The following is a 24,970-nucleotide window of genomic DNA, read 5'->3' as shown; positions in this document are numbered from 1 at the left end:
AGGAGTGATTGGCCTAAATGGAAAGAGGCCATTCAGGTAGAATTGAAATCTCTCAAAAAACGAGAAGTGTTTGGCCCTATAGCCCAAACCCCAAAGGGAATAAAACCCGTTGGATATAAATGGGTCTTCGTGCGAAAGCGAAACGAGAAAAATGAAATCGTACGATACAAGGCCAGACTTGTAGCCCAAGGTTTCTCCCAGAGACCTGGAATTGACTATGTGGAAACATACTCTCCAGTGGTAGATGCCACGACACTAAGATTCCTTATAAGTCTATCTGCATGCAAAGGACTACAAATGCGCCTTATGGATGTCGTGACAGCATATCTCTATGGGTCGCTTGACACTGATATCCATATGAGAGTCCCAGAAGGACTTGAACTACCTGAATCCTTGAGGTCAAAACCTCGGAAGCTACATTCCATAAAATTGAAAAAATCACTTTACGGTTTAAAACAATCTGGAAGGATGTGGTACAACCGTCTTAGTGAATACCTCATAAATCGAGGCTACAAGAACGACCAAATTTGTCCATGTGTCTTCATCAAACAAACCGAAAAAGGGTTCGTTATAATTGCAGTATATGTTGATGACTTAAATATCATCGGGACACCCGATGAAATTGAAGAAACCGCTAAATGCATGATGAAGGAATTCGAGATGAAAGACCTTGGAAAAACCAAATTTTGTCTTGGATTACAAATCGAACACCTAAAGGATGGAAACTTGTTCACCAATCCAATTATGCCGAGAAAGTGCTAAAAAGGTTCTATATGGACAAATCACATCCGTTGAGTTCACCATGGTTGTTCGTCGCTTAAAAATTGATGAAGATCCTTTCCGCCCTAGGGGAAGAAGAAGGTGAGGATATACTCGGTCCCGAAGTACCATACCTAAGTGCCATTGGAGCCCTAATGTACTTAGCCATCAATACTAGACCAGACATTGCATTCTCGGTCAATTTATTAGCTAGATACAGCTCCGAACCTACAAACAGGCACTGGAGTGGAGTGAAACACTTACTCCGCTATATACGCGGGACAACGGATATGGGATTATTCTATCCACGAGACGGAAATCCTACCCTTGTAGGACATGCCGATGCAGGTTACCTATCAGATCCAGTCAAGGCAAAATCGCAAATAGGTTATATTTTTAGCTATGGAAATACAGCAATCTCTTGGAAGTCAACAAAACAGACTCTAACAGCTACTTCATCAAATCAAGCGGAATTAATCGCACTCTATGAAGCTGGTAGAGAATGTGTATGGTTGAGATCTTTGACTCATCATATACTCAAGGAAAGTGGTATCAAAGAGACACAAGAAGGTCCAACTATAATCCATGAAGATAATACCGCTTGCATTGCACAAATTAAAGAAGGCTATATCAAAGGTGACAGAACAAAGCATATCGATCCTAAATTCTTTTCCACTCATGATTTGGAGAAGGAAGGAACAATTAATGTCACACAAGTTCAATCATGCAACAATTTAGCCGACCTACTCACAAAGGTATTACCAGCAAAGCAATTCCAAGAGCTTGTACACCTAACTGGTCTGCGTCGCCTTCGTGATATACGTTAAATTGAGGAGGAGCGCCATATGCTCTGTACTCTTTTTCCTTCGTCCAAGTTTTTATCCCATAGGGTTTTTCTTGGCAAGGTTTTAACGAGGCAGAAAAGCATATAGGCATATCAAAGCCTAACTGTACTATTTTTTCTTTATATTTGTTTTTATCCCATTAGGGTTTTTCAAATGTAAAGTTTTTAATGAGGCAGTTGTCACCCCGTAATATATGTTTTAAGATCCGTTCAAGGGGGAGTGTTGTAATATTCTATGTAAACAGTGAACGGATAAAACGGCGCCGTCCATGATTAGACACTACACTGCAGTTATGTAGTGATATGATGTATCACCAGGTGAATTATTCACCCGGCACTATATATACCGCACTTCGCGGGAGAAAATGAATAACACAACAACAAGAGCTTACTCTCCAATCTTGTTTAAAATCTCTCTATAATACAATAGAAAGTTATTTTTAGTCTAACTGAAAACATTTTTCTTAAAATCTGAAAGGATACACGTTTTCTTTTCTCTCTCTCTCAAATCTAAAAGTTTCACCCTATACTCAACTCATCTTCACGCTACTCAATCTCCTCTCAAGTCGTTATAATAGATATATCTAATGCAACGGTTACTATAAAGTCGTTGCAATAGCTTAATCTATGAACCTAAATTGAAATGGGCCGTTGCAATAGATGATTCTACTGCAACGGTGTAAAAAATAATTGTTGCATTAGCTTATTTTAACCATTGTGTTTGATTAAAAATGTAGTAGTGAATTGTAGCATGTATCATAAATAACCTACTAAACAAGTCACAAACAAGTTAAAACTCAATAGAAGAAAACAGACATACAAGCCTAACTCAATTAGGGATAATCAGAAGGTAGACTGAAATTGGGTAGATCGTGTAAAGGTTGACTTATTTAAAACAATTTTTCCTTTGGTTTTTTTAGATGAAGAAGTGTTTGAAGGGAGTTGGGCCAATTCGGGTAATGCATACTTGAGCGTTATGGCCTTATTCTCTATATCTAGGCCATGTTGATGGTTCAAGTTTCGGACATCTGTGTTCGGTAAGGCATCGGATCATAAGTTAAAGAAGTTTATGTTTTGATAGTCTAAAGGTAGTTGACATACGGTATTTTGTTTAAGTTGGAGGATTCAAATTAGTTATTTTCGGGTGAGCATTACTTCATAATATTTGGTTTCGTGGATTTCAAGTCAAGGTGGAGAATTGTATGTATTTCCTTTGAAATCGACGAGAAGAAGATTTGAGATCTCTCGGGCGGGCTATTTTGTGGCCTGGGCAAGTGGCTCATATTCCACACTCAGTGCCTTGTTTTTGGTGTGTTGCCCGCCCAGGCGAGATTAAAAAGAGCGCGGTGGGCATGAACAATAATTTTATATCTTGTGATTTTTGGCAATTTTTCCATTTATTAAATATTTCCTAAATTAATTCACGGGAATTGTTCATATTAATTTAAGGTTTTTTTTAGGTTAACTACACTAGTGGAAAATGCTCATCCGGTGCTGTCAAAATTCGGCTTATTGATCCGATTTTGGTTCATGTCGGGTGGGGCTCACAGCAGATCCAAATTTTTTACTGATCCGGTCCAAAACTGGATCAGTAAATTATTTCCTGATGCGGTTTGTTTAAAAACCACATCAGTTTCACAACTTACTGATTCAGTTTTATGTGAAAACTAGATTAGTAACTTGTGAAACTGATCCAGTTTTTAGAAACAACCGCATCAGTTTGCTCTTAATTTTTTTCTTAAAGAAAATGTAGTTCCCAATCCCAAGCCCCATCTAGCCAACAAGCATTTGAAAAGAACCGACCAAAAATAACATAAACATGTTACAACAATAACAACAAAATTACAGAAATAAAACTAATGAAACATATTACAATATTTATATCAATGCAAAAAAAAATACAAATAAAACTGATTAAAAAAAATTACAAATAAAACTAGAACCGAATTAATAACGCAAATAAATACAAAAATCAAACAAAAAAATAAACGAAAATCTAAGTGAAAATAAAAAAAAATGAAAAAAATTACAAATAAAACTAATAGTAGAATAAAAATGAAAATAAATTACAAATAAAATTAGTAACAGAATAAAAAAGAAAAAAAATTACAAATAAAATTAATAACATAATCAAAACGAAAATAAATTACAAAAAAAACTAATAATAAAATAAAAACGAAATTAAACGAAAATAAATTGAGCGAAAATACTAGAAAACGAGAATATAAATGAAAAAAAAATTGAAACGAAAAAACTAGAGAAATTAAACGAAAAATAACTACTTTCAGATCTAAATTCACTTCGCGTTTCTTCCTTCGCATTTCCTTCGATTTTCTTTAATGGCACTTCGTTCTTCGAGTTTCTTTCATGACGTGGCTTCTATTGTGGATTTGAATGAAGCGTTCGACATATGAGGGAGAGAAGAAGTGTGATTGAGGCGCTTGTGGATTCGATTGTTTAGGGTTCGATTATGGATTCGACATATGAGAGAGAAGAGTGTTAGAGTTAGGGTGATGAGGGGTTAGAGTGGTGGCGTGTTTGGGTGTATCTGATGAGAAAGAGGAGAGTGTTAGGGTTAGGAGGAGAGAAGAGTGAGGAGGGGAGTTAGGGTTAGGAGGAGAGAAGAGTGAGGAGGGGAGTTAGGGTTAGGAGCCTTATATCCACAAAGTGTGCGTGCAGGGCCGAATTGGTTACATTTCAGCGTGCTGGTTCGAAAGCGTGCATGCTGGGCCATTTGAATTCAGCGTGCTAGGCCAAAGGTTGGAAACGCGGGTTTTGAGCGAAAAAATAACAAAAATCTGATGCGGTCCTCTAAACCGAATCAGATAAAAAAACCACATTAGTTTTTGAAATCTGATCCGGTCCACAAAAGGACCATCATATTGTCCTCCCATCTTTCCCTCCCATTTTTTATTTGATTTTCGGATGCGATTTTACAAAAACCAAATCTGTTACTATTTCCACTAGTGTTAGGGTTCTATATGTCCAATAAGCCTTTTGTAAGACTCCTTGTAATCCACTAAGTTTCTCCATTGAAGATTATAGAACAGCTCCCGAACCTCCCACCTATGAAATATAGGTCACGTTGACCGAAACACATAAATCTTCTTTATTTTTTCTCTCTTATATTTGAATATTGATTATTATTCCGCAATATAAATCAAACACAACACCGTCCTAATACTTAAAACTCTTCAATCAACCTTATCATAGTAACTACCTTGCAGCAAAGATTAAGCTTTTTTGATACCTCTAGTCCCCATCCACCAAATGTAGCGAACAACTGCCTAGATTGAATAATTTTCCTAAGTAACCAAAAGGTGTTGCTACTAATAAATGTAGATATTTTAAAATAACTATTAAATATATACTTCTCATTTACATGGTCAAAAATGCATATTTACTATGTTTTTAGAAAAAAAAAAGAATTTGCATTTGTACATACATTATTTTTAATTGAGACGTACCTAAAAAGATCTCACATGTCTCGATTTGATGACATTTTCACGAAAGACCTACCTCGCCAACTGTAGACACATAATTGTGTCTCCACATTTAAGGATCCAATGGTGAAACATACCACGAGTTAAATTTGTCCAACCCAAGGGGAGAGCAGTCCGGAGAATCAAAAATATTTAAGAAGTATTAAAGTTTATTTTAATGATCCAAAATCGTGTTTTTAAGCCAAATTAATCATTCCTAATAATTTTTTTTTTTTTGGCAATTCAAAATTGTTATGGACAACAAAAAAAAAGAGTTACCAGGAAAACACCCTAAACAGGCCTACACAAAGGCTGTCAAGAAGGCCTACATAAAACAAAACACCTACTCATCAGAAAGGCTAGGAAAGCCGGCTTTTCTTCATCAGTACAATTTCTGTAGGCTCTAAAAATAATTTCTTTCACCAGGTGATAGGCGTGTCGCGCACCTAACAAAAAATAAATAACCTAACTAATCCTCCTAACTATGTAGTAGGGTAAGTCATAGTCGATCCCACAGAGAGAAAGCTGTTCTATGATTAGTCCTTAAATAATGGTAAAACTAAAGGAGATTAATAACAATGATCATCAAATCAACTATACTAATCAATATATAAATAAAAGACTCTATAGTTAAGTATCCCCACTAGCACGAAGTAATACAAAATAATTCCTACCCCAAACTAATCAATTAAATGTTCACAAGGAAAAGTCCACCCTATAAAGTACCATAGACCTCTCCCGAGTATCTATGGCTTCTCTAATATTACTCCCGTGGAATCATGCAAATTAAAGACATTAAACACGACACTTTAACTTCCTAACAATCCATTCTACCTACTCCTGGAGAACTTCATGTCCTTAATTGAAATACTCAAATCCGTCAAAATCCAACTCCCGTTGTGATCAAGACAATGGAATTCAACAATAATAGTTATCCCTAATCTAGTATTGGAATATACACAATCAATTAAGCAAGAACAATAAACAATTAATATGAGAATTTAAAGAAACAATCATGAATTAAATCATACTAGGTTTCAACTTAGCCATAGATAAAAGAAACTACTCTATCATGAAATAAATAATGAAATCTAAATCTACGAAAAAACATAATCAAAGAAATCAAGGAAAGAAACTAATGAAACTCATAATGAAAAAGAATAAAAACTAGGGTTTACACTCAAAACTAGAGAGAGAGAACTAAACCTAAAACCTAAAAAATAACGTGAGAGGGACGAGGAGAGAGAAAGAATGAAAACCTATCTAAATGAATATTCAATAACCTAATATGATTGGAAAGTAATTTACAAATAAGGAAAGTCTTAAATAAATCATTAATAGGCGGATTAGTGATCCGCGCGTACGCGTGGCAGATTCCAGCAGAAACAGTGCAATCTTCCGAAAGGCATAACTCCTTGACTAGAAGTCTCCTCGGGCGTGCCACCTATCGTTGGAAAGATCTTCAAGTCTAGTTTCCAAATCTGGTGGAATTAATCGATTATAAAGATCACATCAAAAGTTATGATCAGAAGAGTAGACGTGACTCTTTTTCACATTTCTTCTAATGATTTTCCCTTCGTTTTTGCTCAAACTCGTACTATGCATATCCAGACGATCCTTATCATTGTAGCTTCTTTCCAAGTGCTCCTAATCCTCAAGCTTAGCTAATCATACTCCAAAATGCGTTATAATGCTGAAATTCATCAAAAACAAGAAAACATACCGAATAGGAGTAGAAAATCATAACTTAAGAATATAATGCAATAATAAACCTAAATATGAAACTAAATGCTCTAAAATGCAACCTAAATGCACCTAAAAACTATATATAAATATGACTTATCACCAGGACATGAGGAGGAACAAAAGTATTATTAAATATCCTGTTATTCCTTTGGAGCCAAATGTCATAGATTGTCTCTGTAAAAACCTAAACATAAAGCTTAGCTTGTCTGTTATGCCCATGAGATTTCATAGTAGCTTTTCTCACTTTTTCACAGAAAGGAAGCAACTGATAGTTCCACCTTAGTTTGTCATGAATCTCCTTCCACACTTTAGCAGAATAACCACACTGAAATAACAGATGGTGCAATGATTCATTCTCAGTGTTACAAAGCTTACAGGTGATAGAGCAAGCAATCCCCCATTTGAGAATTCTATCTGTTGTAGCCACCTTGTTCTGCAGAACCATCGAAAGCAGGAATTTAGTCTTAAGGCTGGCTTTGTTGTTACACAAAATTCTTCTCCATTGTACCTTATCAAAGGTACCCATCATCTGATTATAAGCCTTTTGGATGCAAAACTTACCATTGTAAATAACAACATTCCACCCTCCCATGTCTTGCAATTTATCTTTTGATTCAATAATCTTCCTCAGCTGCCAAGACATGTTGCTACTAATAGCTACAGTATAAACATCAGCTCTTCTCATATAATAAGAATTGATCCACTGCACCCACAACTTATTAGCTTTGAAAGCAATAGCCCAAATCAACTTAAGAACAACAACTTTGTTCCAGACCTCCATGTTTATCAAACTCCATCCCCCAGCAGCTCTTGATTTGTAGAACTAGCTCCAAGCAATGGGAGCTTTCTTTAATCTAAAGTCTTGCCAGTCCAAAGGAATTTCCTACACACAAACTCCACAGCTCTTATAATCTTCTTTGAGAGGGGAAAAATCTGAGCCTCAGAATTTTGCATTGTGCTCAATATACTTCTCACTAATTGCAATCTACCAGCATAAGACAAAGACTTGACAATCCAACCTTGGGCTCTCTCTGTAATTTTATCAATCAGAATTTTGCATTGGGAAAAATTAGCTTCTTGGAAGAAAGAGGGACCCCGAATATTTAAAAGGAAGCTCCCCAGTTGGAAGCTGCACATAAATTGTATTTTGAGCCAAATCCTTTTAAAAAGCCCAATAATTAGTTATTAATCAATAACTAATTTATATTTTATAATTAAAATATAATTTTATCCCGTAAAACTGGATTTCCAAATTTAAAAGATAAAATCGTTAAAATGCGTTTTATAAAAAAGTTGTCAAGACGTGTCAAAAGCATGGTAACCACGTGCGTCCAGCACACAAGTCTTGGTGCATCTAACGCACCAATCTACGCCTAACACGTGGCATTGTACGTCACACAGAGTCGTGCGCCTAGCTCACTTCTTCGTGTGACGCGCTGTTTTCTTTTCTATATTTTTTTAGTATTTTCCTATAAATACATGGCGATTTTCCGAATTAAATAAATTACTTCACAACTTTCATAGTTTATGAAAATACTCTGCGAACACTTACAAAACCACTCTAAAAACTCATACTTCCATACTTTCAAATAAATACACATACGAAGAGATACATTTAGATCTACATACACGTTTTAAGCTTCACGATTGCTCGTCTTGAAGGTTGTCAATCTCTCAAACCCAAGCTACGATATAATCCTAAGTGTCCTTGAATAAATCTATCATTGTTATATTGAAATTACTAACCATTCTTTCCTTATGCAGATCTTTAATATAAAAATGTTCATTTTGTACATTTTAACCTTTTCCTTTTTTTAATTTTACATACATATGCATGCTATAATGATTGCCCTGTTATGCTTTCACCACCGCGCATGTTATTATCACTAATCAAGACCTAAGGAATTATCCTAATTAAATAAGATAATATGCACAACTTGCTAGAAACCTTATAATATTGATTGCTAAATTACATATCACTAAATATATTCGTTTATGTGTTTCATGAACAACCTTAGACTAATATTTTTAGGGTGACTGAAAATATTATTGGGTGTTTCTTTTGCATAAAACTTAACAGGAATCGATATTAAGTAGAGGATATCAATGGGATAATTTGATTCATGATCTAATTTGTACCCTTACTGCCGAACTCATAACAGGAAATTTACATTGGATAAGTTCTAAAGTTGTCGCAAGGTTTTCAATATCCAATTAACTTTACGAGTCTTCCTTTAAAGACTTGTTGGCGACTTTAAAACACTTTCAATACAAAACCTTTATAATGACGTAGTCAAATACGCGCTCATCTCGCATAGGCGAATAAAAACACGCCTACACCAACTATATTTTAATATTACAAATCCATACTTAATGTAAACTCCCCTCTCCTATAACTGCGAAGGTGTGATTGAAAATATCTATTGAATTTAAAATCCTACATAGTAAATATTATTAACGACTTAACGTAGGTTTTCTAATATAATGAGGAATATAGTTTGTAATCCCTTTAATATAATCAATGCCATACACTTCTATTTGAGGAGTTTTCACAATCTTTCAAAAAGCATCTTACATATTGCGAAATAATTTATAATAAAATTTTAAAATTTGACTTTTTTTACAGCAAATCAAAAGTTTATAAAGTGATGGAGCTAGAAAATATACACTAATAGTATATTAATATGTTAGTAAAATTCTTCTGTCAACATCAGTAACTTTGTTTACAATGCAAAACTCAAAAAAATACACGTGAAGAAGGGACTATTATTATATTTCTATTTACATGATTATCAACCAGTTTAACTTGGCTTATTTGGTAGGAGTTATACTTTGAATTTCACCTCAAATTCTACCAATAGAGGAGCACTTGTAGGAGAATTTTTCTTATAACTCCCCATTTATCTAAGTGTCGGGGTCTTTTGGTTGAACTTTTTGCACTGTAATCCAAAGATTATTTATCTTACAATATTAAAAAAAAAAAAAAATGTACATGATTGTCAACCTAAAATGGAAGCCTAGTCAACGACAACGTATACATATTAATAATTTACACACCCTTTACTTATTGTAGTTGATTTCAGGCGAGCCGCCAATTTCCAACTCCATTAAATACAACATGACTTAGTAATCGGCCCTTATACAATAAAAGTCTTTGGCAAAGGAAATAAAATTGTAAATAATTCAACGCATCATAATAGCAAACTCGTCAAAAGAAAGAACCCCATCTCCATTGAGGTCATATACGCGAATCATATCTTTACAGTCGTGAATAGATTTATGATCGCCAAGTCTACTCAACATTCTCTTCAAACTTTTAGGTGTAATGACACCTGATGACACCTTCTTCTTCTTCTTCTTATTGTCATTGTACATTAAAAATGCTTCTCGTAATTCATCCTTCTTTTCCTCTTCTGATAGTCCATTGCCTTTCATCAACCTTTCGAAATCGTTCAAACTCAGCAGCCCATCGCCGTCTGAGTCTGAGCATTCCACCGCTGCTTCCGCCTCCTCTACTGACAGTCGTTGCGCGCCTACTGCCTTCACGCATCGTCGTAGCTCCGCTGGGGAGATTTTGCCGTCTCCGTCTTCATCTATGTATCTGACAGATAGTGCGACAACATAATTACAGATATGAACGGTGAATAAATCATAGATGTGTCTAGTAGTTAGTACTACACCATGCAAAAAGATGAGAAATTTATTAAGGGATAGAGAGAGGGTCGGGAATTAGTTACCATCCAAAAAGAAGAGGGTGAAATTAGATTAAAATATATGGGTTGAAACATTGAACACAATTAAACTTTCTGGGTATTACATATAAGTATTAAATACATATCTTAAAATAAAAATAGTTTATAAATTCATGACAAAATTTCATATCATTTTTTTGTAGCTCGTAAAATTGTATGTGAACAGATACTTTTTAACTAATTTTGTCCAACAATCTTTACCTCATTATTGATGGTAAACAAACATATTACTCTCTATTTACTTCCTCACTCCTTTTCTGTTTCTTCGATTATTTTTCCTCGGAGAAGCCAGTCATATATAGGATCAGAGATGGTAAAAAAAATTAAAGTTCCAAATGATGATGACATACATAACAAGGAATCAAGGATAAAGAGTAATGACTTTATGTTTAGACTCAAAGGAAACAATTAGGGCAATGGTATAACAGTATAAGGTACGTAGCAAATACAGAAATACGTGCAATCTATAGGATAATGTAAAACATGAGTAATAATAATACCTGAAGACTTTCTCCATATTCTTGGAATCTCTCTCCACGAAAGAATCGACGGACGACGATGGCGAAGACGACGGCAATTGAGAAGGTAATGGTGAAGGGGAGACACAGACATCAAGTGGCGGGCGCTTCTTGTTCTTGTTAAACCTCTTTAAAATGCTAGACATCATTTTTAAGAATAATTGTAGTAATCAGAGCTAGAAATATTTTTTGAATGAAATTAAAGTTGGAGGTGAAATATGTTATGTGTATGGAAGGAGAATGTGTATCTATATATGCAACTAACGCTTTTGTGGATGGGCTTAAAATAGAAAGGAGAAGAGCTGGAAGTTTTAGCCTATAGATAAAAATGAAAAGATAGCACATAGTTTGGTTTAAACTTTAAATTAAATAGTGGTGGCATAGCAGCTGGAATTAGTATATCAATTTGGTTTTAAAAAGAAAGGAATGATGAGAGGAAAGGCGGTTAGTATTTGGGTAACGGTTCTGGATTGTGTTGACGTGCCAAATATGGCGTGAGATACGCGTGCAGGAAGTTTCATTTGTATCTTCATTATTCAAGGACAATTTATTAACCTTTCGTCCTTTCCCATTTGTCACACTCGTGCAACTTTATCGTTTTTTTTTTTTTTTTTTTTATGGGACTATTTGGCATAGTTGTATAAATTGCGTAGCTTCAGTGTCGGAATGTTTTTTTGTCTTTATTAGATACTAGATTTTGACTCACGCGCGGTCCCTCAAGCAAAATCTAATTAGTTAAATCTATACAAATATATTAAAATGTGTGTATGACGTTGTATACACGTCACGTGACACCTTTGTTACTATACTAAAATTGTTCAATGTGTATATAACTCATGTCAATTAACAAAGTAAAATTACCTTGCAACAAAATTTGAACATGTGACCTCTTGCTATTATACATGATACAATTACTAAATCTCAACCAACTTTTAGTTATGCTTTAAGTGTCCATATTATTATATTTGTACCTTTTAAATGTTGAGTTTTCCTTAACATATTTTAATGAGAATGGAAAAAAAATACTTCCTCCGTTTCAAAATAGATACCACATTGTACATTTTTTGGTGTTTCAAAATATATGCAACAATGTTTTTTTCCCCTTATTTAGTAACTTTTGCCTTATACTTTTACCATTATACCCTTACTAACTTGTTTTAAGTACACTAATCGATCTACTTCACTTTATATGTGGTCCCCAACAGTTTTTTATTTTCTCTCCTTTCACATGGGGACCACTACAATTAATCTACTTCACTTTATACTACTTAAACATGCTTAGGAAATTTTGCCTAGGAGTCCGTTTTAATAACAATGTGGCATCTATTTTGAAACGGAGGAAGTATATCATATTCGAAAAACAATACCAAGCCGGGGTAACGCCCGATCCCAAATACTAGTTAATAGTGTGATTATCGTGGCGAAAATATTTTAATAATGTAACCTTAGAGTTGGACTAACCAAAGTAGTACACGAGCTAAAAGCAGCAAAAGAAAAAAGACATCTTGTTTAAAATAGGCAAAGGCTCAACATCCTACCCAAAGTTTCAAAACCATTACAAAATTTCTTCAAAATCTTGGAGTTTCGTCACAGCAAAATGTCTAAAAACAGTCTTTAATTTGTAGGGTTAGAAGTGCTTCAAGATATTCTAAATTCTTCTTTGTCCATATTTTGTACATTACAATCAGAAAACCATTTGAAAACCAGTTTGTGTTTCTCAAGAAAAATAGACTTGAAACACTATTCATAAGATTTTTTTGGGTAATCCTTACTTTTAATAGGTCAAAGAAAATTAAAATTATTGTGTTCCCAATTTTTTGCCTTCATATTTTCTTCGATTTCTTTGACAAAGTACCCCCGAGTTTTAAAAAAATGCACGAGTTACCCCCCAACTTTTCAAAATACATGAGCTACCCCTATGTTTCATAATAATACATTCAATGCCCTTAATGACTAGCAACGTTAACCACCACCAGTCATTAACTCTAATATTCTATTTTAAACCCTAATTGACCCCCTAATGCTAATACTAATCCTAACCCCTACCTCTAACCCTAATCCTAAACCCTAAACATAACCCTAACCACCACTCCCCTACCCCTCCCACTATGCCAGCATCCCCCTCCCCCCACCATCCCAGCAGCCCCCCCACCCCCAATGCAACCCCCTACTCCTCCCAACCCGCACAACCCCCGATTCGACTCGCCGACGCCCAGATTCGTCGATGAGAAGGGGGTGGGGCTTTGCGAGGGGAGGGGGACTGTTCCGAAATCGAGGGAGTCGCGACTAGGCTGTTCTAGACTCACGATAGGGGGTGGGGTTCTGGCTCGTGATGGGGGTTGTGAAAGGTGGGGAGGTGGCTGCAGGGGTGGTGGGAGAGTGGGGGAGGGGGTGGTAAGAAGGTTAGGGTTAGAGTTTAGGGTTAGGGGTTAGGGTTAGAATTAGGGGTTAGGATTTGGATTAGGGGTTAATTAGTGTACGTTTAAGAAAGAAAATTAAGGTTAATGACTAACGGACGTTAACGGCGTTAGTCATTAAAGGCAGTTGAGTGTATTATATGAAATTTAGTGGTACCCCGTGTATTTTAAAAAGCGGGATATTTCATAAATTTTTTGAAAACTCGGGAATACTTGATGAAAAAACAACATTTTTTTTATTTGTAAGTTGTGAAGATGGTTTAGACGAGATTCTTTCTAGAAACTACGCCACAATATGGGTCATGTCGTATCTATTGCAGGTCTTCCCTCAAGATTAATGAAATTAATCTCCTAAGATAAAAGGGAGACTAATCTTACAAGATAATTTGTTGACAACATGTCAAGTCAATCATCCATCAAGACTATTGGGTAGTAGCACAACAACTTATGAGTCTCCATGAATACACTATAAATTGAAAAGAAAAATTGTCAAATAATCTAGTAAGTAAATAGGAAATAGAAACAAGCGCAATAAATTTCATGTAATTAATTAAAAGCTTATATATACAACTGGTAATCTAATCAAAGAGTTCGCGACAAAAACATTTCTCATTGCAACATAATAACACTTGAAAATGAGGTTGCTTTCCCCTATTAAAAAGTTTAAATGGGACACTTGGGCGTTTTCATGAAAATTAACTAATACAACTTAATATGGCATTGGGCTTCTTTTTATCTAAAAATAGTGTTCATCTATCAGTAAGCTCATAGATCAGGAACCTAACCAATTCCTGGAATGTTGGGATTCATTACAAAACTAAATACAAACTACATGTACTTATAATTTATGTCCCATATCATTATATAATCACAAACAAATAAATCTAACAAATCATCCTTGTTACATCATTAGTAAAAAATAATGGGCTATTGCTTAAACTAATAAATGTAATTTAAATTTGATCAAGAACCAACAAGTAACAATTATAATATGCACTCAATAGTTGGCATTTACCTCTTTATTTCTTTCTTACAACCTCCCAGACTTATATCCTCCATCATTTTCCCCCTTTCCCTTACCCTCCTTTGCCCTCTCATTTCCCTCTCTCCTTTCCCTCCACTAATTTCCTCCTCACTCTTTAAAGTACAAGTTATCTATTGGTATGTGTTTGCCGTACACCCCTAACCAAAGTAAATTAACTTACTTACCCTCACAAATCAATATATAGCAGAAGTAAGCATCGTACCCACTAGGAGCAATAATACAAGTCGATAATTAATGCAAGCATAGTCCTAGCGTGCCCTAGGGGAAAAGTAACTAGAATATGGGGGGATTTGGAACAATGCACCATGAACTATAATATGCAAATTAGTAAATCAGAGATAAACACAATAGTAAAAGGCTTTGGACTCGATTAAATATCCACTTCCAACCAAGTTCTTGATCATTGAACACACAATCCTGACAAATCCTTTGGTCACTTATTGTAAAGCCTAAACTTCTATCATCCTAGATTGTGGTTCAACAAACATAATAAGCGTGGTTTGAAACCCTTTACTATTACTTAAATTAAACGATAAACACTTAAGTTCAAACCAATAATAGCATTAAAACCGAGGAACAATAGGATTCCCAATGTTATCTATGCAACAACATGTAAGCAATAAATTATTCTTTCCAAGTTCTAGCATCAATGTTCGGCATGCAATGAGGAACTTAGTATGCTACCAATGAACAACGAAAAATAGCAATTCGATTTGCTCCTGATTCTAGCATTAGATTGTTCACACAACAATACTAGTAGTGCTCCTAGAAATATTATGCAAATATCATTAAAACAAACATAAGGGACTTAACAATAACCAAAGGAGATATTAAGACAAAAGAATTTCGCACATACAAATGCTTGAAAGAATCAATCAATTCCAAGAAGATGTTTACAGTAGAATCGACATGTTAAACATTACAAATCAATGAGAAAAAGAGTGTTTGAAACCCCAGGAAAGTAAGTAGAAAAAGTGTTATAACCCCCGCTCTCTCGTACACAATATGTAAAATGAGAATATGAAAACTAAACCCATAACCCCAACACTAATAACCGCCACCAGTGCAACCTCTCTCCGACATCACTTATCCAACACTTTCCCCCTTTTCCCCACTGCACATTCTATAAGGCAGAGTTTCTTTTATTACAATTTCATCTTTCTTGACGTTATACTCTGAAGGTTTGCAATGTACTCAAGAGGGGGAGGGGGTGAATCAAGTACTTAGAGATCTGGGAACAAATTCATAATTCTTTCGATTTAAAGGGGGACCAATTAGGCTAGTTCCTGACAGAGGAAACACTAAAACTTGAAAGCAGTGATAAACACACCAAATTTAATGAGGCTTAGCCAAACAAGGGCATATGTTCTAGTACACTAGTTTTCTACTTAATCGACTATGAACAACAAGAATACTCTTGCACTCTCATATTTCCATTACTTTAGGGAAACAACACAACCCACACACTAACTTTAGTGTGCTACTTCGCATTTGAACTCACAAGCACTCGCGAATGAAGTCACAAACACGCAACCGAATCTCTAACCCCTCCATTACAAATTCAATTCAATTAGTTTCTCTTAACTCACACTTTCTTACAAAGTAAACAAAGAGTAATATGAAGCTCTATGAGATGTATATTCTATTTTAGGAAATTGTGTGTTAGTTGTTCTCTATGTGAAGGCTCTCGAAAATACTCAATAAAACTCGAAAGAGTATCAAGGGTCAAGGAGACACATACTTCTATATTTACAGACGTAACTCTAACCTTTGAGCGTCCCTAACTCAAGATATCAAATATATGATATTCCTTAGTTATGAAAAGTATATCTTGAATAATATCTTTCTTGGAGGAAAGATATTATCCAAGATATATGCACACTCTCTAAGGCAAGTAAATATTGAACTATGATTCTAAAGGCTGGCAAACATTTCTCAAAAAGTATTTAAGAAAGTATTTTTTCCGAAAATCTTTTCTAGAAACGCTAGCTCAATCACCCAATATAGTAACTAGTACGGAAACTTGTTATCCTACTTAGTAATGTTCTAAATATGCAAACACTACATAAAGACCTAAGATTGAATCGTAAAAAGACACTAAACTAACTGCATGCACTTCAATCCTTGAAGCTTCCCTTGAATCATCTGTACTAACAACTGCTCCCTGTAGTTGTTTATCATCATTCAAAACCTAGGGGACTCAAATCCCCCTTTTCTATGATGACAAACTATTTTGAATTTTTTCGCAACAAACAAGTTAGTAAATATAGATAACTTCAACCAAAGCTCAAATAACTCATTAAGGGAGCTTACATGACACAAGACTCGCGGGGTGAAATAGTTAAAATTTTCATCTATTTCATAAGACTCTTTTTTTTAATTGACAACAAAATTATACTAGGACTGACTACTCGGTCAACCTATACTAAACTTAGGCGCTTTAACTTCTAACTCATTTCCCCCATTTGGCATCATTAAGAAGTACTAAGAGACAAATCCATTGTACATAAGTTATCACCTAATTGAAAAATAGTAGCATCAACTACCTATCAAGTCATCATCTTGCAAGAAATCAAGTTAGTCACACAACTCACATTCCATAACCAAACAAAAATTATCCGAAAACAAACCAGCAAAGTTAAACGGGAACCTAAATTACATCAGAGAATGTTTTGTAATAACGAGGGAAATCAGTAATGCCAAAGGCAGTTTATCAGAATAGGGTGGGAGGGGGAACAATTGGAAATAGCAATCACTCCTCGTCATCCTCTTCTTCTTATCCATCAGAGGCATCATGTTCTTGGTTGGAGGAGGAATGTGAGGATCCGACACCTTCTTCATCTTCCTTATCATCATCATCTTAATCCTCAACCATAGGATCGACAAGAAGATAGGGATCAATTGGCAGACAAGAATTAGCCGAACCAGTAACACCTTTAGCAGTAGGTAGTTGAGCTTTTACTTCTGGAAGAGAGATAACCAACAACTCCGTCTTGGCCAGCTTCTTTTGAAGCTTAGTAACCTTAGACATGTAGGACTTGGACATACCCTCAACCAACTTTTACATTTTCTTCAAAGTGTTCCCCTGGTTGTCGAACCCTTCAATCATAGCAACATATGTGAGGGTTCCTCTCCCATCTTTCTCTTCTTCTTCTCTGAATTTTTCTTCTTAAGTGGTACTCCTAACTCCTTAAACCTAACATACCGGAGAAACATTCAACCCGTTTTGCCTAATATTTTTTTTGTAAAGACTTGAATGGAAACTGTTTCCCCATTGAGAGGAATCTTTTGCGTCTTGAGCAAGAGGTTGATGATTGATCCATAGGCTAGGCATGATAAGAGGAAGAACAACAATTCATGATATGATTAATGATTATGCCAGTAAGATTGATCTTTATCTTTTTATTCATTAAGTAAATCAAGACCATCTCTATTTTACGAAATGTTCCCCTGCCTTGATCCCTAAGAATTAACACTTTATTGCAAATGGAGTGGAGGACAAGCATAATAGGATCACGAAAATTAGCATATTGGTAACTAGCCTTCTTGGAATAGGGAATAACATAAGCAAAAACATACAACTCTCCTCAACTGTTACCCCAACAATAGTAGGCTAACCGTCCCTAGCATATTTATTAAACCCATCTCTTGGAACACTAAGCGAGGAAGCCATGAAAGAGACATACATGGAGATTTCACTCCAAAAAATAGTAAATCCCAAAGATATAATCAGGTAATTGCTTCAAATTCACATAAAACTCTCTAACCGCATCCATGAAAGCATTCTTAACATCCTTAAACAAAGGCATCCAACCTTGATATTCTAATAAATTACAAAACTCATACAAAGTAGGTATATCAAAATAACCATCATCTACATGAAATCTAGACAACACACTTCATTCCACAAGAGGAGTAGAACTAGTAGAAGTTGGAGTTTCGACAAATTTACGTTTTGTAGTGTGAGGGGGCCTAGCTGGCACGCCTTCCCTCTTGGTTCCCTTAGCAGAACCAACAGATCAATTCCTTAGAAAATTCTTCTATTTTCTTCTTCAAAGCAGATGTGGTCACTCTCATTCCTCTAGCCCTAGTAGAGATAGATAGAGACCGTTTATTGTGGCCAGTATCCACCAGATCTTCTTCCTCCTTTTGTTCCTTCTCAACAGGATCTTCAGTAGATAACTCATCCAGAACCTTTTCAACAACACCGGTGAGAGAATCCTTCTTATGCTCCTCATCAGGAAAGAGCTTCACCCTTCCGAGTGAAAATTCAGTTATGGGCAACAACAGAGGCAACTAGGTTTTCGATTAATGAGGTGGTTACAGGTTTGGCTAGAGTGGGATTGTGTTTATGAGAAGAAGGCGTAGGAGATGAAGTTACGGATGGAGGTGGTTGTGATGGAGTTGGCTGATTTTATGGTGGCAAAGGTTGATTATGTGGAGCAGTGGTGCTTGGAGTTAGAGTGATGGAGGGAGGATTATCGGATATTGCAGTGGATTATAGAGGTTTTTTTGGTTGAGTGACAGAGGGGTTTTTTTTTTTTTTTGAGATGGAGGCATTTCTGTATAGCGCTTCGATTTTCCACCCTTCTTCCCATATTTCTTCCTCGTTGTAGAGAAAATAGAGAACCTTGGAGAAACCACTTTGAGAGAGAGAGAAAGAAAGATTGATCGAGTGTGACTTAAAGTGATTGCATAACAAAATGAGGACAAATAAAATATGCATTATGTCTGAGAGAATAAGTATATGAAGGGTATCAGTTGAGATTTCAAAAGCAATTCAAATTTTTAGAATCATAACTTCCCATAAGTACCTCAATTGCCAATAAATAAGGCATGTGCAAGACATGTCCAGTTGACACGTCTTTTTAGGGAAAGATAACTGCATTAACATATCTCAATTTAAAACTCGCTTAATTTTCGGAAAGCGCCAACTTCCCAAAACATATATGTGCACTATTGTTGTTCTTCTCAGCTATTTCTTACAAGAACAACATGCACCTGGTTCTGGCAACTTAGCATGATTTCACCTTTATTCAAGTGATGATTCTTTCTTATCTTGGAGGATATAGAAAACATCTAGATGATAACCTAAATAATTAAGCAAAGATAATATATGTATGTTATTTCACATCAAAGAGTACTAATCTAACCATCGGGTGAAACAACATAAGCCAAATATAATAACCCACACCTAATGTGAAGGCGTGTTTTTATTTCGCCTAAGTGGGATGAGCGCGTATTTGATTTGACTACACCATTGTAAAGCTTTTATTGAAAATTATTTTGAAGTCAGTAACAAGTCTTTAAAGGAAGACTCAAAAAATTAATTGGATATATGAAATCATAGGGACAAATTAGGAACTTATCCCATGTAGATTTTCCCGTCTAGACTCCATAGATGGTATTGAGTTCGGGGGTGAGGGTAGAAACAAAGTCAGGAACCATGTTGCCCATTGCTGGCCTCTACTAAATATCGATTCACAACAAATTTTATACCAAAGAATAATCATATAGTATTTTAAGCACCCTAAAAAAAATTAGTTTAGGTTGGTTTAGGAAACACATAAAAGACTACTTTCTAGCGACATGATATTATGCAATCAATATTACAGGATATCTAGCAGGTTGTCCAAATTAATTTGATTAATGTTAAAAAAGTTCTTTAGGTTTTGATTAAAAACTTTAACATGTGGGTGGTAAAATTCATGCATAGAACAATCACATAATATGTATAGAACAATCAGGTAAGCATATAATAATATATAGGAAAAATTGACAATAGAGGTCTGAACTTTGGGCGATAATTTTTAAAAGGTTTGAACTATTGATTAACCTGTGTGAATTGTAGTTGGGAGATTTTCAAACTTTTTGCGAAAATAAAAGAATGATTGAATAAGAAAGAAGTAATTTCATGAACAAGAAAGAACTAGGAACACGAGATTTTTACAAGGAAAACTTCCTAGGCCCAATAGGAAGAAAAACCTTGACCACGAGGGATTTTGACTCAATTTTCTTTAATAACTTTAGGCCAAAAGACTCACTTTTGTACAACCTAAACTCGGACCTACTCTGTTCCACTAGGAACTGGTACCCAGTCAGCTTGTTCCCCCTGAACAGTTGACTTTCTCTCTTGATTTCACTCGAAGTCTTTTCTCTTTCTTTCTTCTCTTTCTCTTTCTCTTTTCCTCTCAAAATGATTACAGATTTAGATTCACTCAACCCAATCTATAATACACTAAGTACTAATAGAAGAAGAAGAAAACCGAATATACTTTCTGATGTGATTCTTAACGTAAGATTCACTTAGTTAGGGCTCTTTTATGTAGTTTAGTGGCTTTGTTTATGAAAGTTTGTATTTTTATTTGTTTTTATTTACTTAGTAACTGGATATGAAGAACTCAGGCGTATTTCGACTCACAGTTCAACTAGGGTTTTTGGATTCACTCCTGAAACAATGGTGGATTCTCTCCTGAAACAATAATTAACTCAAAATCACTCTAATTATTATTATGGCCGAAAATCCCCTTATATAGTACAAGATTTCCTAAACCTACTAGAACTAGTAAAACAAATAAACTTATTTATCTTTATCTTAAGGATCAAGATAAATAATTATCCTATACTTATCACACTTCACACGCCTATTATTAATAAAATAAGACTCCTAATTCGACTTTGATAAGGAATTAGACTCCTAAATATAATAGGATTCCTTTATCAACTTAAACACTTAATTAAAATAAAACTGAAATTAAAACCCTAATTTACATAGAATCCTAATAGAAATAGAATTGTATATAATGACTACCATTTCCATATCAAACTCCCCCTCTAGAAAAAAAACTTGTCCACAAGTTTTAGTCTGGGAAGCATGGAACCAAATCACATGAAGGAAATGTTGCACATATGTCATTTCCTAGCAGCACTTTGAATGTTTCATAGCCTACTTTGTCCACAATTTCAAATGGTCCTTCATCCATAGGCTCTCCATTCTTATGATTCACATGAAGTTTTTGAGCAGCAAGTGACAACCATACTTTGTCTCCTAAGTCCATCTTAGAACCTTGGCGCAATTGTAGAACTTGTTGTCTCCCTTCCTTTTTGTTTTGTGCAGTTTTTATAACTTCATGATGACATGAACTTATGCATACATGAGCTTTGTCTAGGTTATCCTTTTCCTTCTCCTTGGGGCGCCTAGATTTAGGTGGTAAGGATTGCAAAATCATTCTTTTATCCCCCATTAAAACTGAGTATGCATTAGTTTTCCCATTATGCATCACATGTCTATCACTTTGCCATGGTCTTCCTAATAATAATGAACATGCAGTCATAGGCAAAGCATCACACCAAAGTTGATCCATGTATTCACCTACAAGAAAATCAACTAAAGCTTGTTTACGTACCCAAATTCCATCATCATTCAACCAGCTGAGTTTATAGGGATTTGGATGCTTGCGCATTTGCAGATTTAATGCTTCAGCCATAGACACATCACAAACGTTAGTACATGAACCACTATCTATGATAAAAGGACAAACTTTACCCTTGATGATGCAGTTTGAATGGAATAAGTTGGTACGTTGCTCATCCACAGAATCATCATAGTTAGAAGATAACAAAGAGCGACGAATTAGTAAGGAAGGATGCTCTTGTTCTGGTTCACATATAGGTTGATTCGACCAAAAATCATCCTCATCCATAGAAGTAGAAGGATGGTGCGTTTCTTCGGCCAAATAGAGTACTAATTCTTCTCATGTGGTTACAGTGGTGTTAGGGCAATGCTTGGCAATATGGCTGAGTCCTTAGCAACGAAAACTTTGTGTTTTCTTGGACCTAATCGTAGCATTAGCAGCAGATGGCGAGGGAGTTGCGGTCGAGGATGGTGCGGCAGGCTTGGGTTGGGCATTCGATGAGTCAAGGGAAGCTTTGTCACTCGAAGCTTGGCTGGACGTAGGATCCGTTGAGGTAGCAGGGGGAATAAACCAAGGGGTGCGCTTGGATTGTTGACGTTCAACCTTGGACGCAAGCACACAAACATCATCAAAAGTTGCATATGATTGTAATTCCACCAAATTGGCGATGGAACGATGCAAACCAAGTAGAAAGCGCGCAATTTTCTATTCATCCTCCTCCTTAATATCACACGCCATATGTAGTCTTTCATACTCCTTGATATATTGTTCGACTGTCATGGTGGTTTGGCGCAAGGAATTGAGACGCACAAAGAGTTCTTGGCGGTATGTTCGTGGCACAAATCTTTTTCGCATCTTGACTTTTAGAGAGGACCAACAATCAATAGGAAGCTTTTCTTCACGAGTACGTCTTGTGCGTGTGGATTCATACCATAAGGACGCATATTTAGTGAGCTTTAGGATTGCGTAAGAAAACCGGGAGCCATCACTCAAATTCTTGTGATCAAAGAACCTATCCAATCGGTTTTCCCACTCCAAGTATGCTTCGGGATCGAGGTCACCATCAAAGGTTGGTAGGTCAGCCAACCGTAAATCATCTTCACGTCGAGGTTTATGTGGAGGTGGTCGAGCAAAATTTAAGTCGCGCTCAAAGGTATTGAACCGCGTGGCCATAGCAGCCATCTGGGCAACAAGTTGTTGCACGTGATCATTGGTCGCCTGAATGGTAGCTTGCAATGAGGCGAAGTCGTCAGGCATAGTGTGCGAGACCGTAGTCGTAGGCGATGGCAGTAGCGAGGCTTGGCGAAGGAGGGGTGCGCTAGTGATGCGCGATGTGGACGAAGGCTGGGCGAAGGCAGTAGGCGAAGTCGAGGTGTGCGTGGGGTAATAGCAGCGACGGATAGGGGTGTAAAGCAGCAGCCACACCACTTGATGTGATTCTTAATGTAAGATTCACTTAGTTAGGGCTCTTTTATGTAGTTTAGTGGCTTTGTTTATGTAAGTTTGTATTTTTATTTGTTTTTATTTACTTAGTAACTGGATATGAAGAACTCAGGCGTATTTCGACTCACAATTCAACTAGGATTTTTGGATTCACTCCTGAAACAATGGTGGATTCTCTCCTGAAACAATAATTAACTCAAAATCACTCTAATTATTATTATGGCCGAAAATCCCCTTATATAGTACAAGATTTCCTAAACCTACTAGAACTAGTAAAACAAATAAACTTATTTATGTTTATCTTAAGGATCAAGATAAATAATTATCATATACTTATCACACTTCACACGCCTATTATTAATAAAATAAGACTCCTAATTCGACTTTGATAAGGAATTAGACTCCTAAATATAATAGTATTCCTTTATCAACTTAAACACTTAATTAAAATAAAACTGAAATTAAAACCCTAATTTACATAGAATCCTAACAGAACTAGAATTCTATATAATGACTACCATTTCCATATCACTTTCACTAAAAATATTACACAAAAAATTCTGAAAGCATACATAAAAAGATCGTTACAAACAACTATTTGTAGAGACCAATCTTCTCAAGTTCTTCTCCACGATCTTCTCCATGATCTTCTCCATGATCACACGGAGCTTAAATTCAGCCACTTCTCCCATTAATATGTCCGTTGATATATTACCGTTGGCAGTTGGTTAGTTATGCTCCACAACCTCAGCCACTAACACGCGCATCTCCACTTTCCCACGCCTTGTTAGTAGGATGGTTGTTGTGGTTCCTAAAATATAGGAACTACCACAACGCCTCCTTTTTATGCGCTTGTTTAGATTAGATTTTGGCGGCTCCTTGTTTATGTAATAATCAAAAGGTTGCACACAAACTAACTAAACAGAATATTATGGAATCATAACATATCATAATTTTTACCTCCATAATATCAACGGTTTTGTCACAAATAAAGTTTAATAACTTAATTTTGATTAACCTCCTAATCAATTCTTCATAAGTTATTATTTGTGAAGTATAAAACAAATACACTAATTAAAACTGAAAGAATAAATCTACTCTATAAAATAAGTTAAAACATACGTAATTAAAACTGAAAACATACGAATAAAAGGAACTGAAATCTAATAAAATTTAATTATTTGTCATTATCAAAATAATGACACAACAATGTTCCCTCTTTTTGATTATGACAAATAATTTGAAATTTTTTTTATATTTTTATGTTTTGAAAAAAAATTAGAGACTAAGACTATAACTCACAAAACAAAAAAATACACAAACTAGACTTAAGTAAACTCAACTAAGACTGGGAACAGGATCAGACTTGACTGGGAACAGGGATGAGAAAAACATGCATAGGAACTAAGATAAAAAAATTTTAGACACAATATTATCTCTTCCCCCTTTGTCATTATCAAAACCAAGGAATGTACCTGCAGCACTAGAGAGTCAACAGTCTAGGCATCAAGCAAGTTGCTCAAACATAGATCTCATAATATTAGCCATC

The 24,970-nt window shown here is 35.5% G+C and overlaps 2 protein-coding genes across 2 annotated transcripts; one reads left to right on the top strand and one right to left on the bottom strand.

Moving 5' to 3' along the window:
* Nucleotides 1-827: 827 nt before the first annotated feature.
* Nucleotides 828-1,586, top strand: LOC130590471 (secreted RxLR effector protein 161-like). Its single transcript, XM_057392919.1, has one exon. The coding sequence runs from the start codon at nt 828-830 to the stop codon at nt 1,584-1,586; it is 759 nt and encodes a 252-aa protein (XP_057248902.1).
* A 7,900-nt stretch (nt 1,587-9,486) lies between these two features.
* On the bottom strand, nt 9,487-11,850 carry LOC104887095 (calcium-binding protein CML39). Its single transcript, XM_010671682.4, has 2 exons — nt 11,084-11,850; nt 9,487-10,432 (listed from the first exon to the last, which is right to left on the bottom strand). The coding sequence occupies exons 1-2, from the start codon at nt 11,248-11,250 to the stop codon at nt 10,015-10,017; spliced, it is 585 nt and encodes a 194-aa protein (XP_010669984.2). The 5' UTR covers nt 11,251-11,850; the 3' UTR covers nt 9,487-10,014.
* Between the last annotated feature and the right edge of the window lie 13,120 nt (nt 11,851-24,970).

This window comes from Beta vulgaris, chromosome 2, assembly GCF_026745355.1.
Source record: "Beta vulgaris subsp. vulgaris cultivar EL10 chromosome 2, EL10.2, whole genome shotgun sequence".
NCBI classification, from domain to species: domain Eukaryota; kingdom Viridiplantae; phylum Streptophyta; class Magnoliopsida; order Caryophyllales; family Amaranthaceae; genus Beta; species Beta vulgaris.
The sequence above is the reverse complement of the archived record's forward strand: the minus strand, read 5'-3'. Positions and strand labels throughout refer to the sequence as shown.

Bases quoted from the DNA above. Each gene is read 5' to 3' on its own strand.
- LOC130590471 (XM_057392919.1), top strand. From the start codon at position 828: ATGAAGATCCTTTCCGCCCTAGGGGAAGAAGAAGGTGAGGATATACTC.
- LOC104887095 (XM_010671682.4), bottom strand. From the start codon at position 11,250: ATGATGTCTAGCATTTTAAAGAGGTTTAACAAGAACAAGAAGCGCCCG. The intron at 10,433-11,083 runs GTATTATTATTA...ACTATCTGTCAG, and splicing joins AATATGGAGAAAGTCTTCAG to ATACATAGATGAAGACGGAG.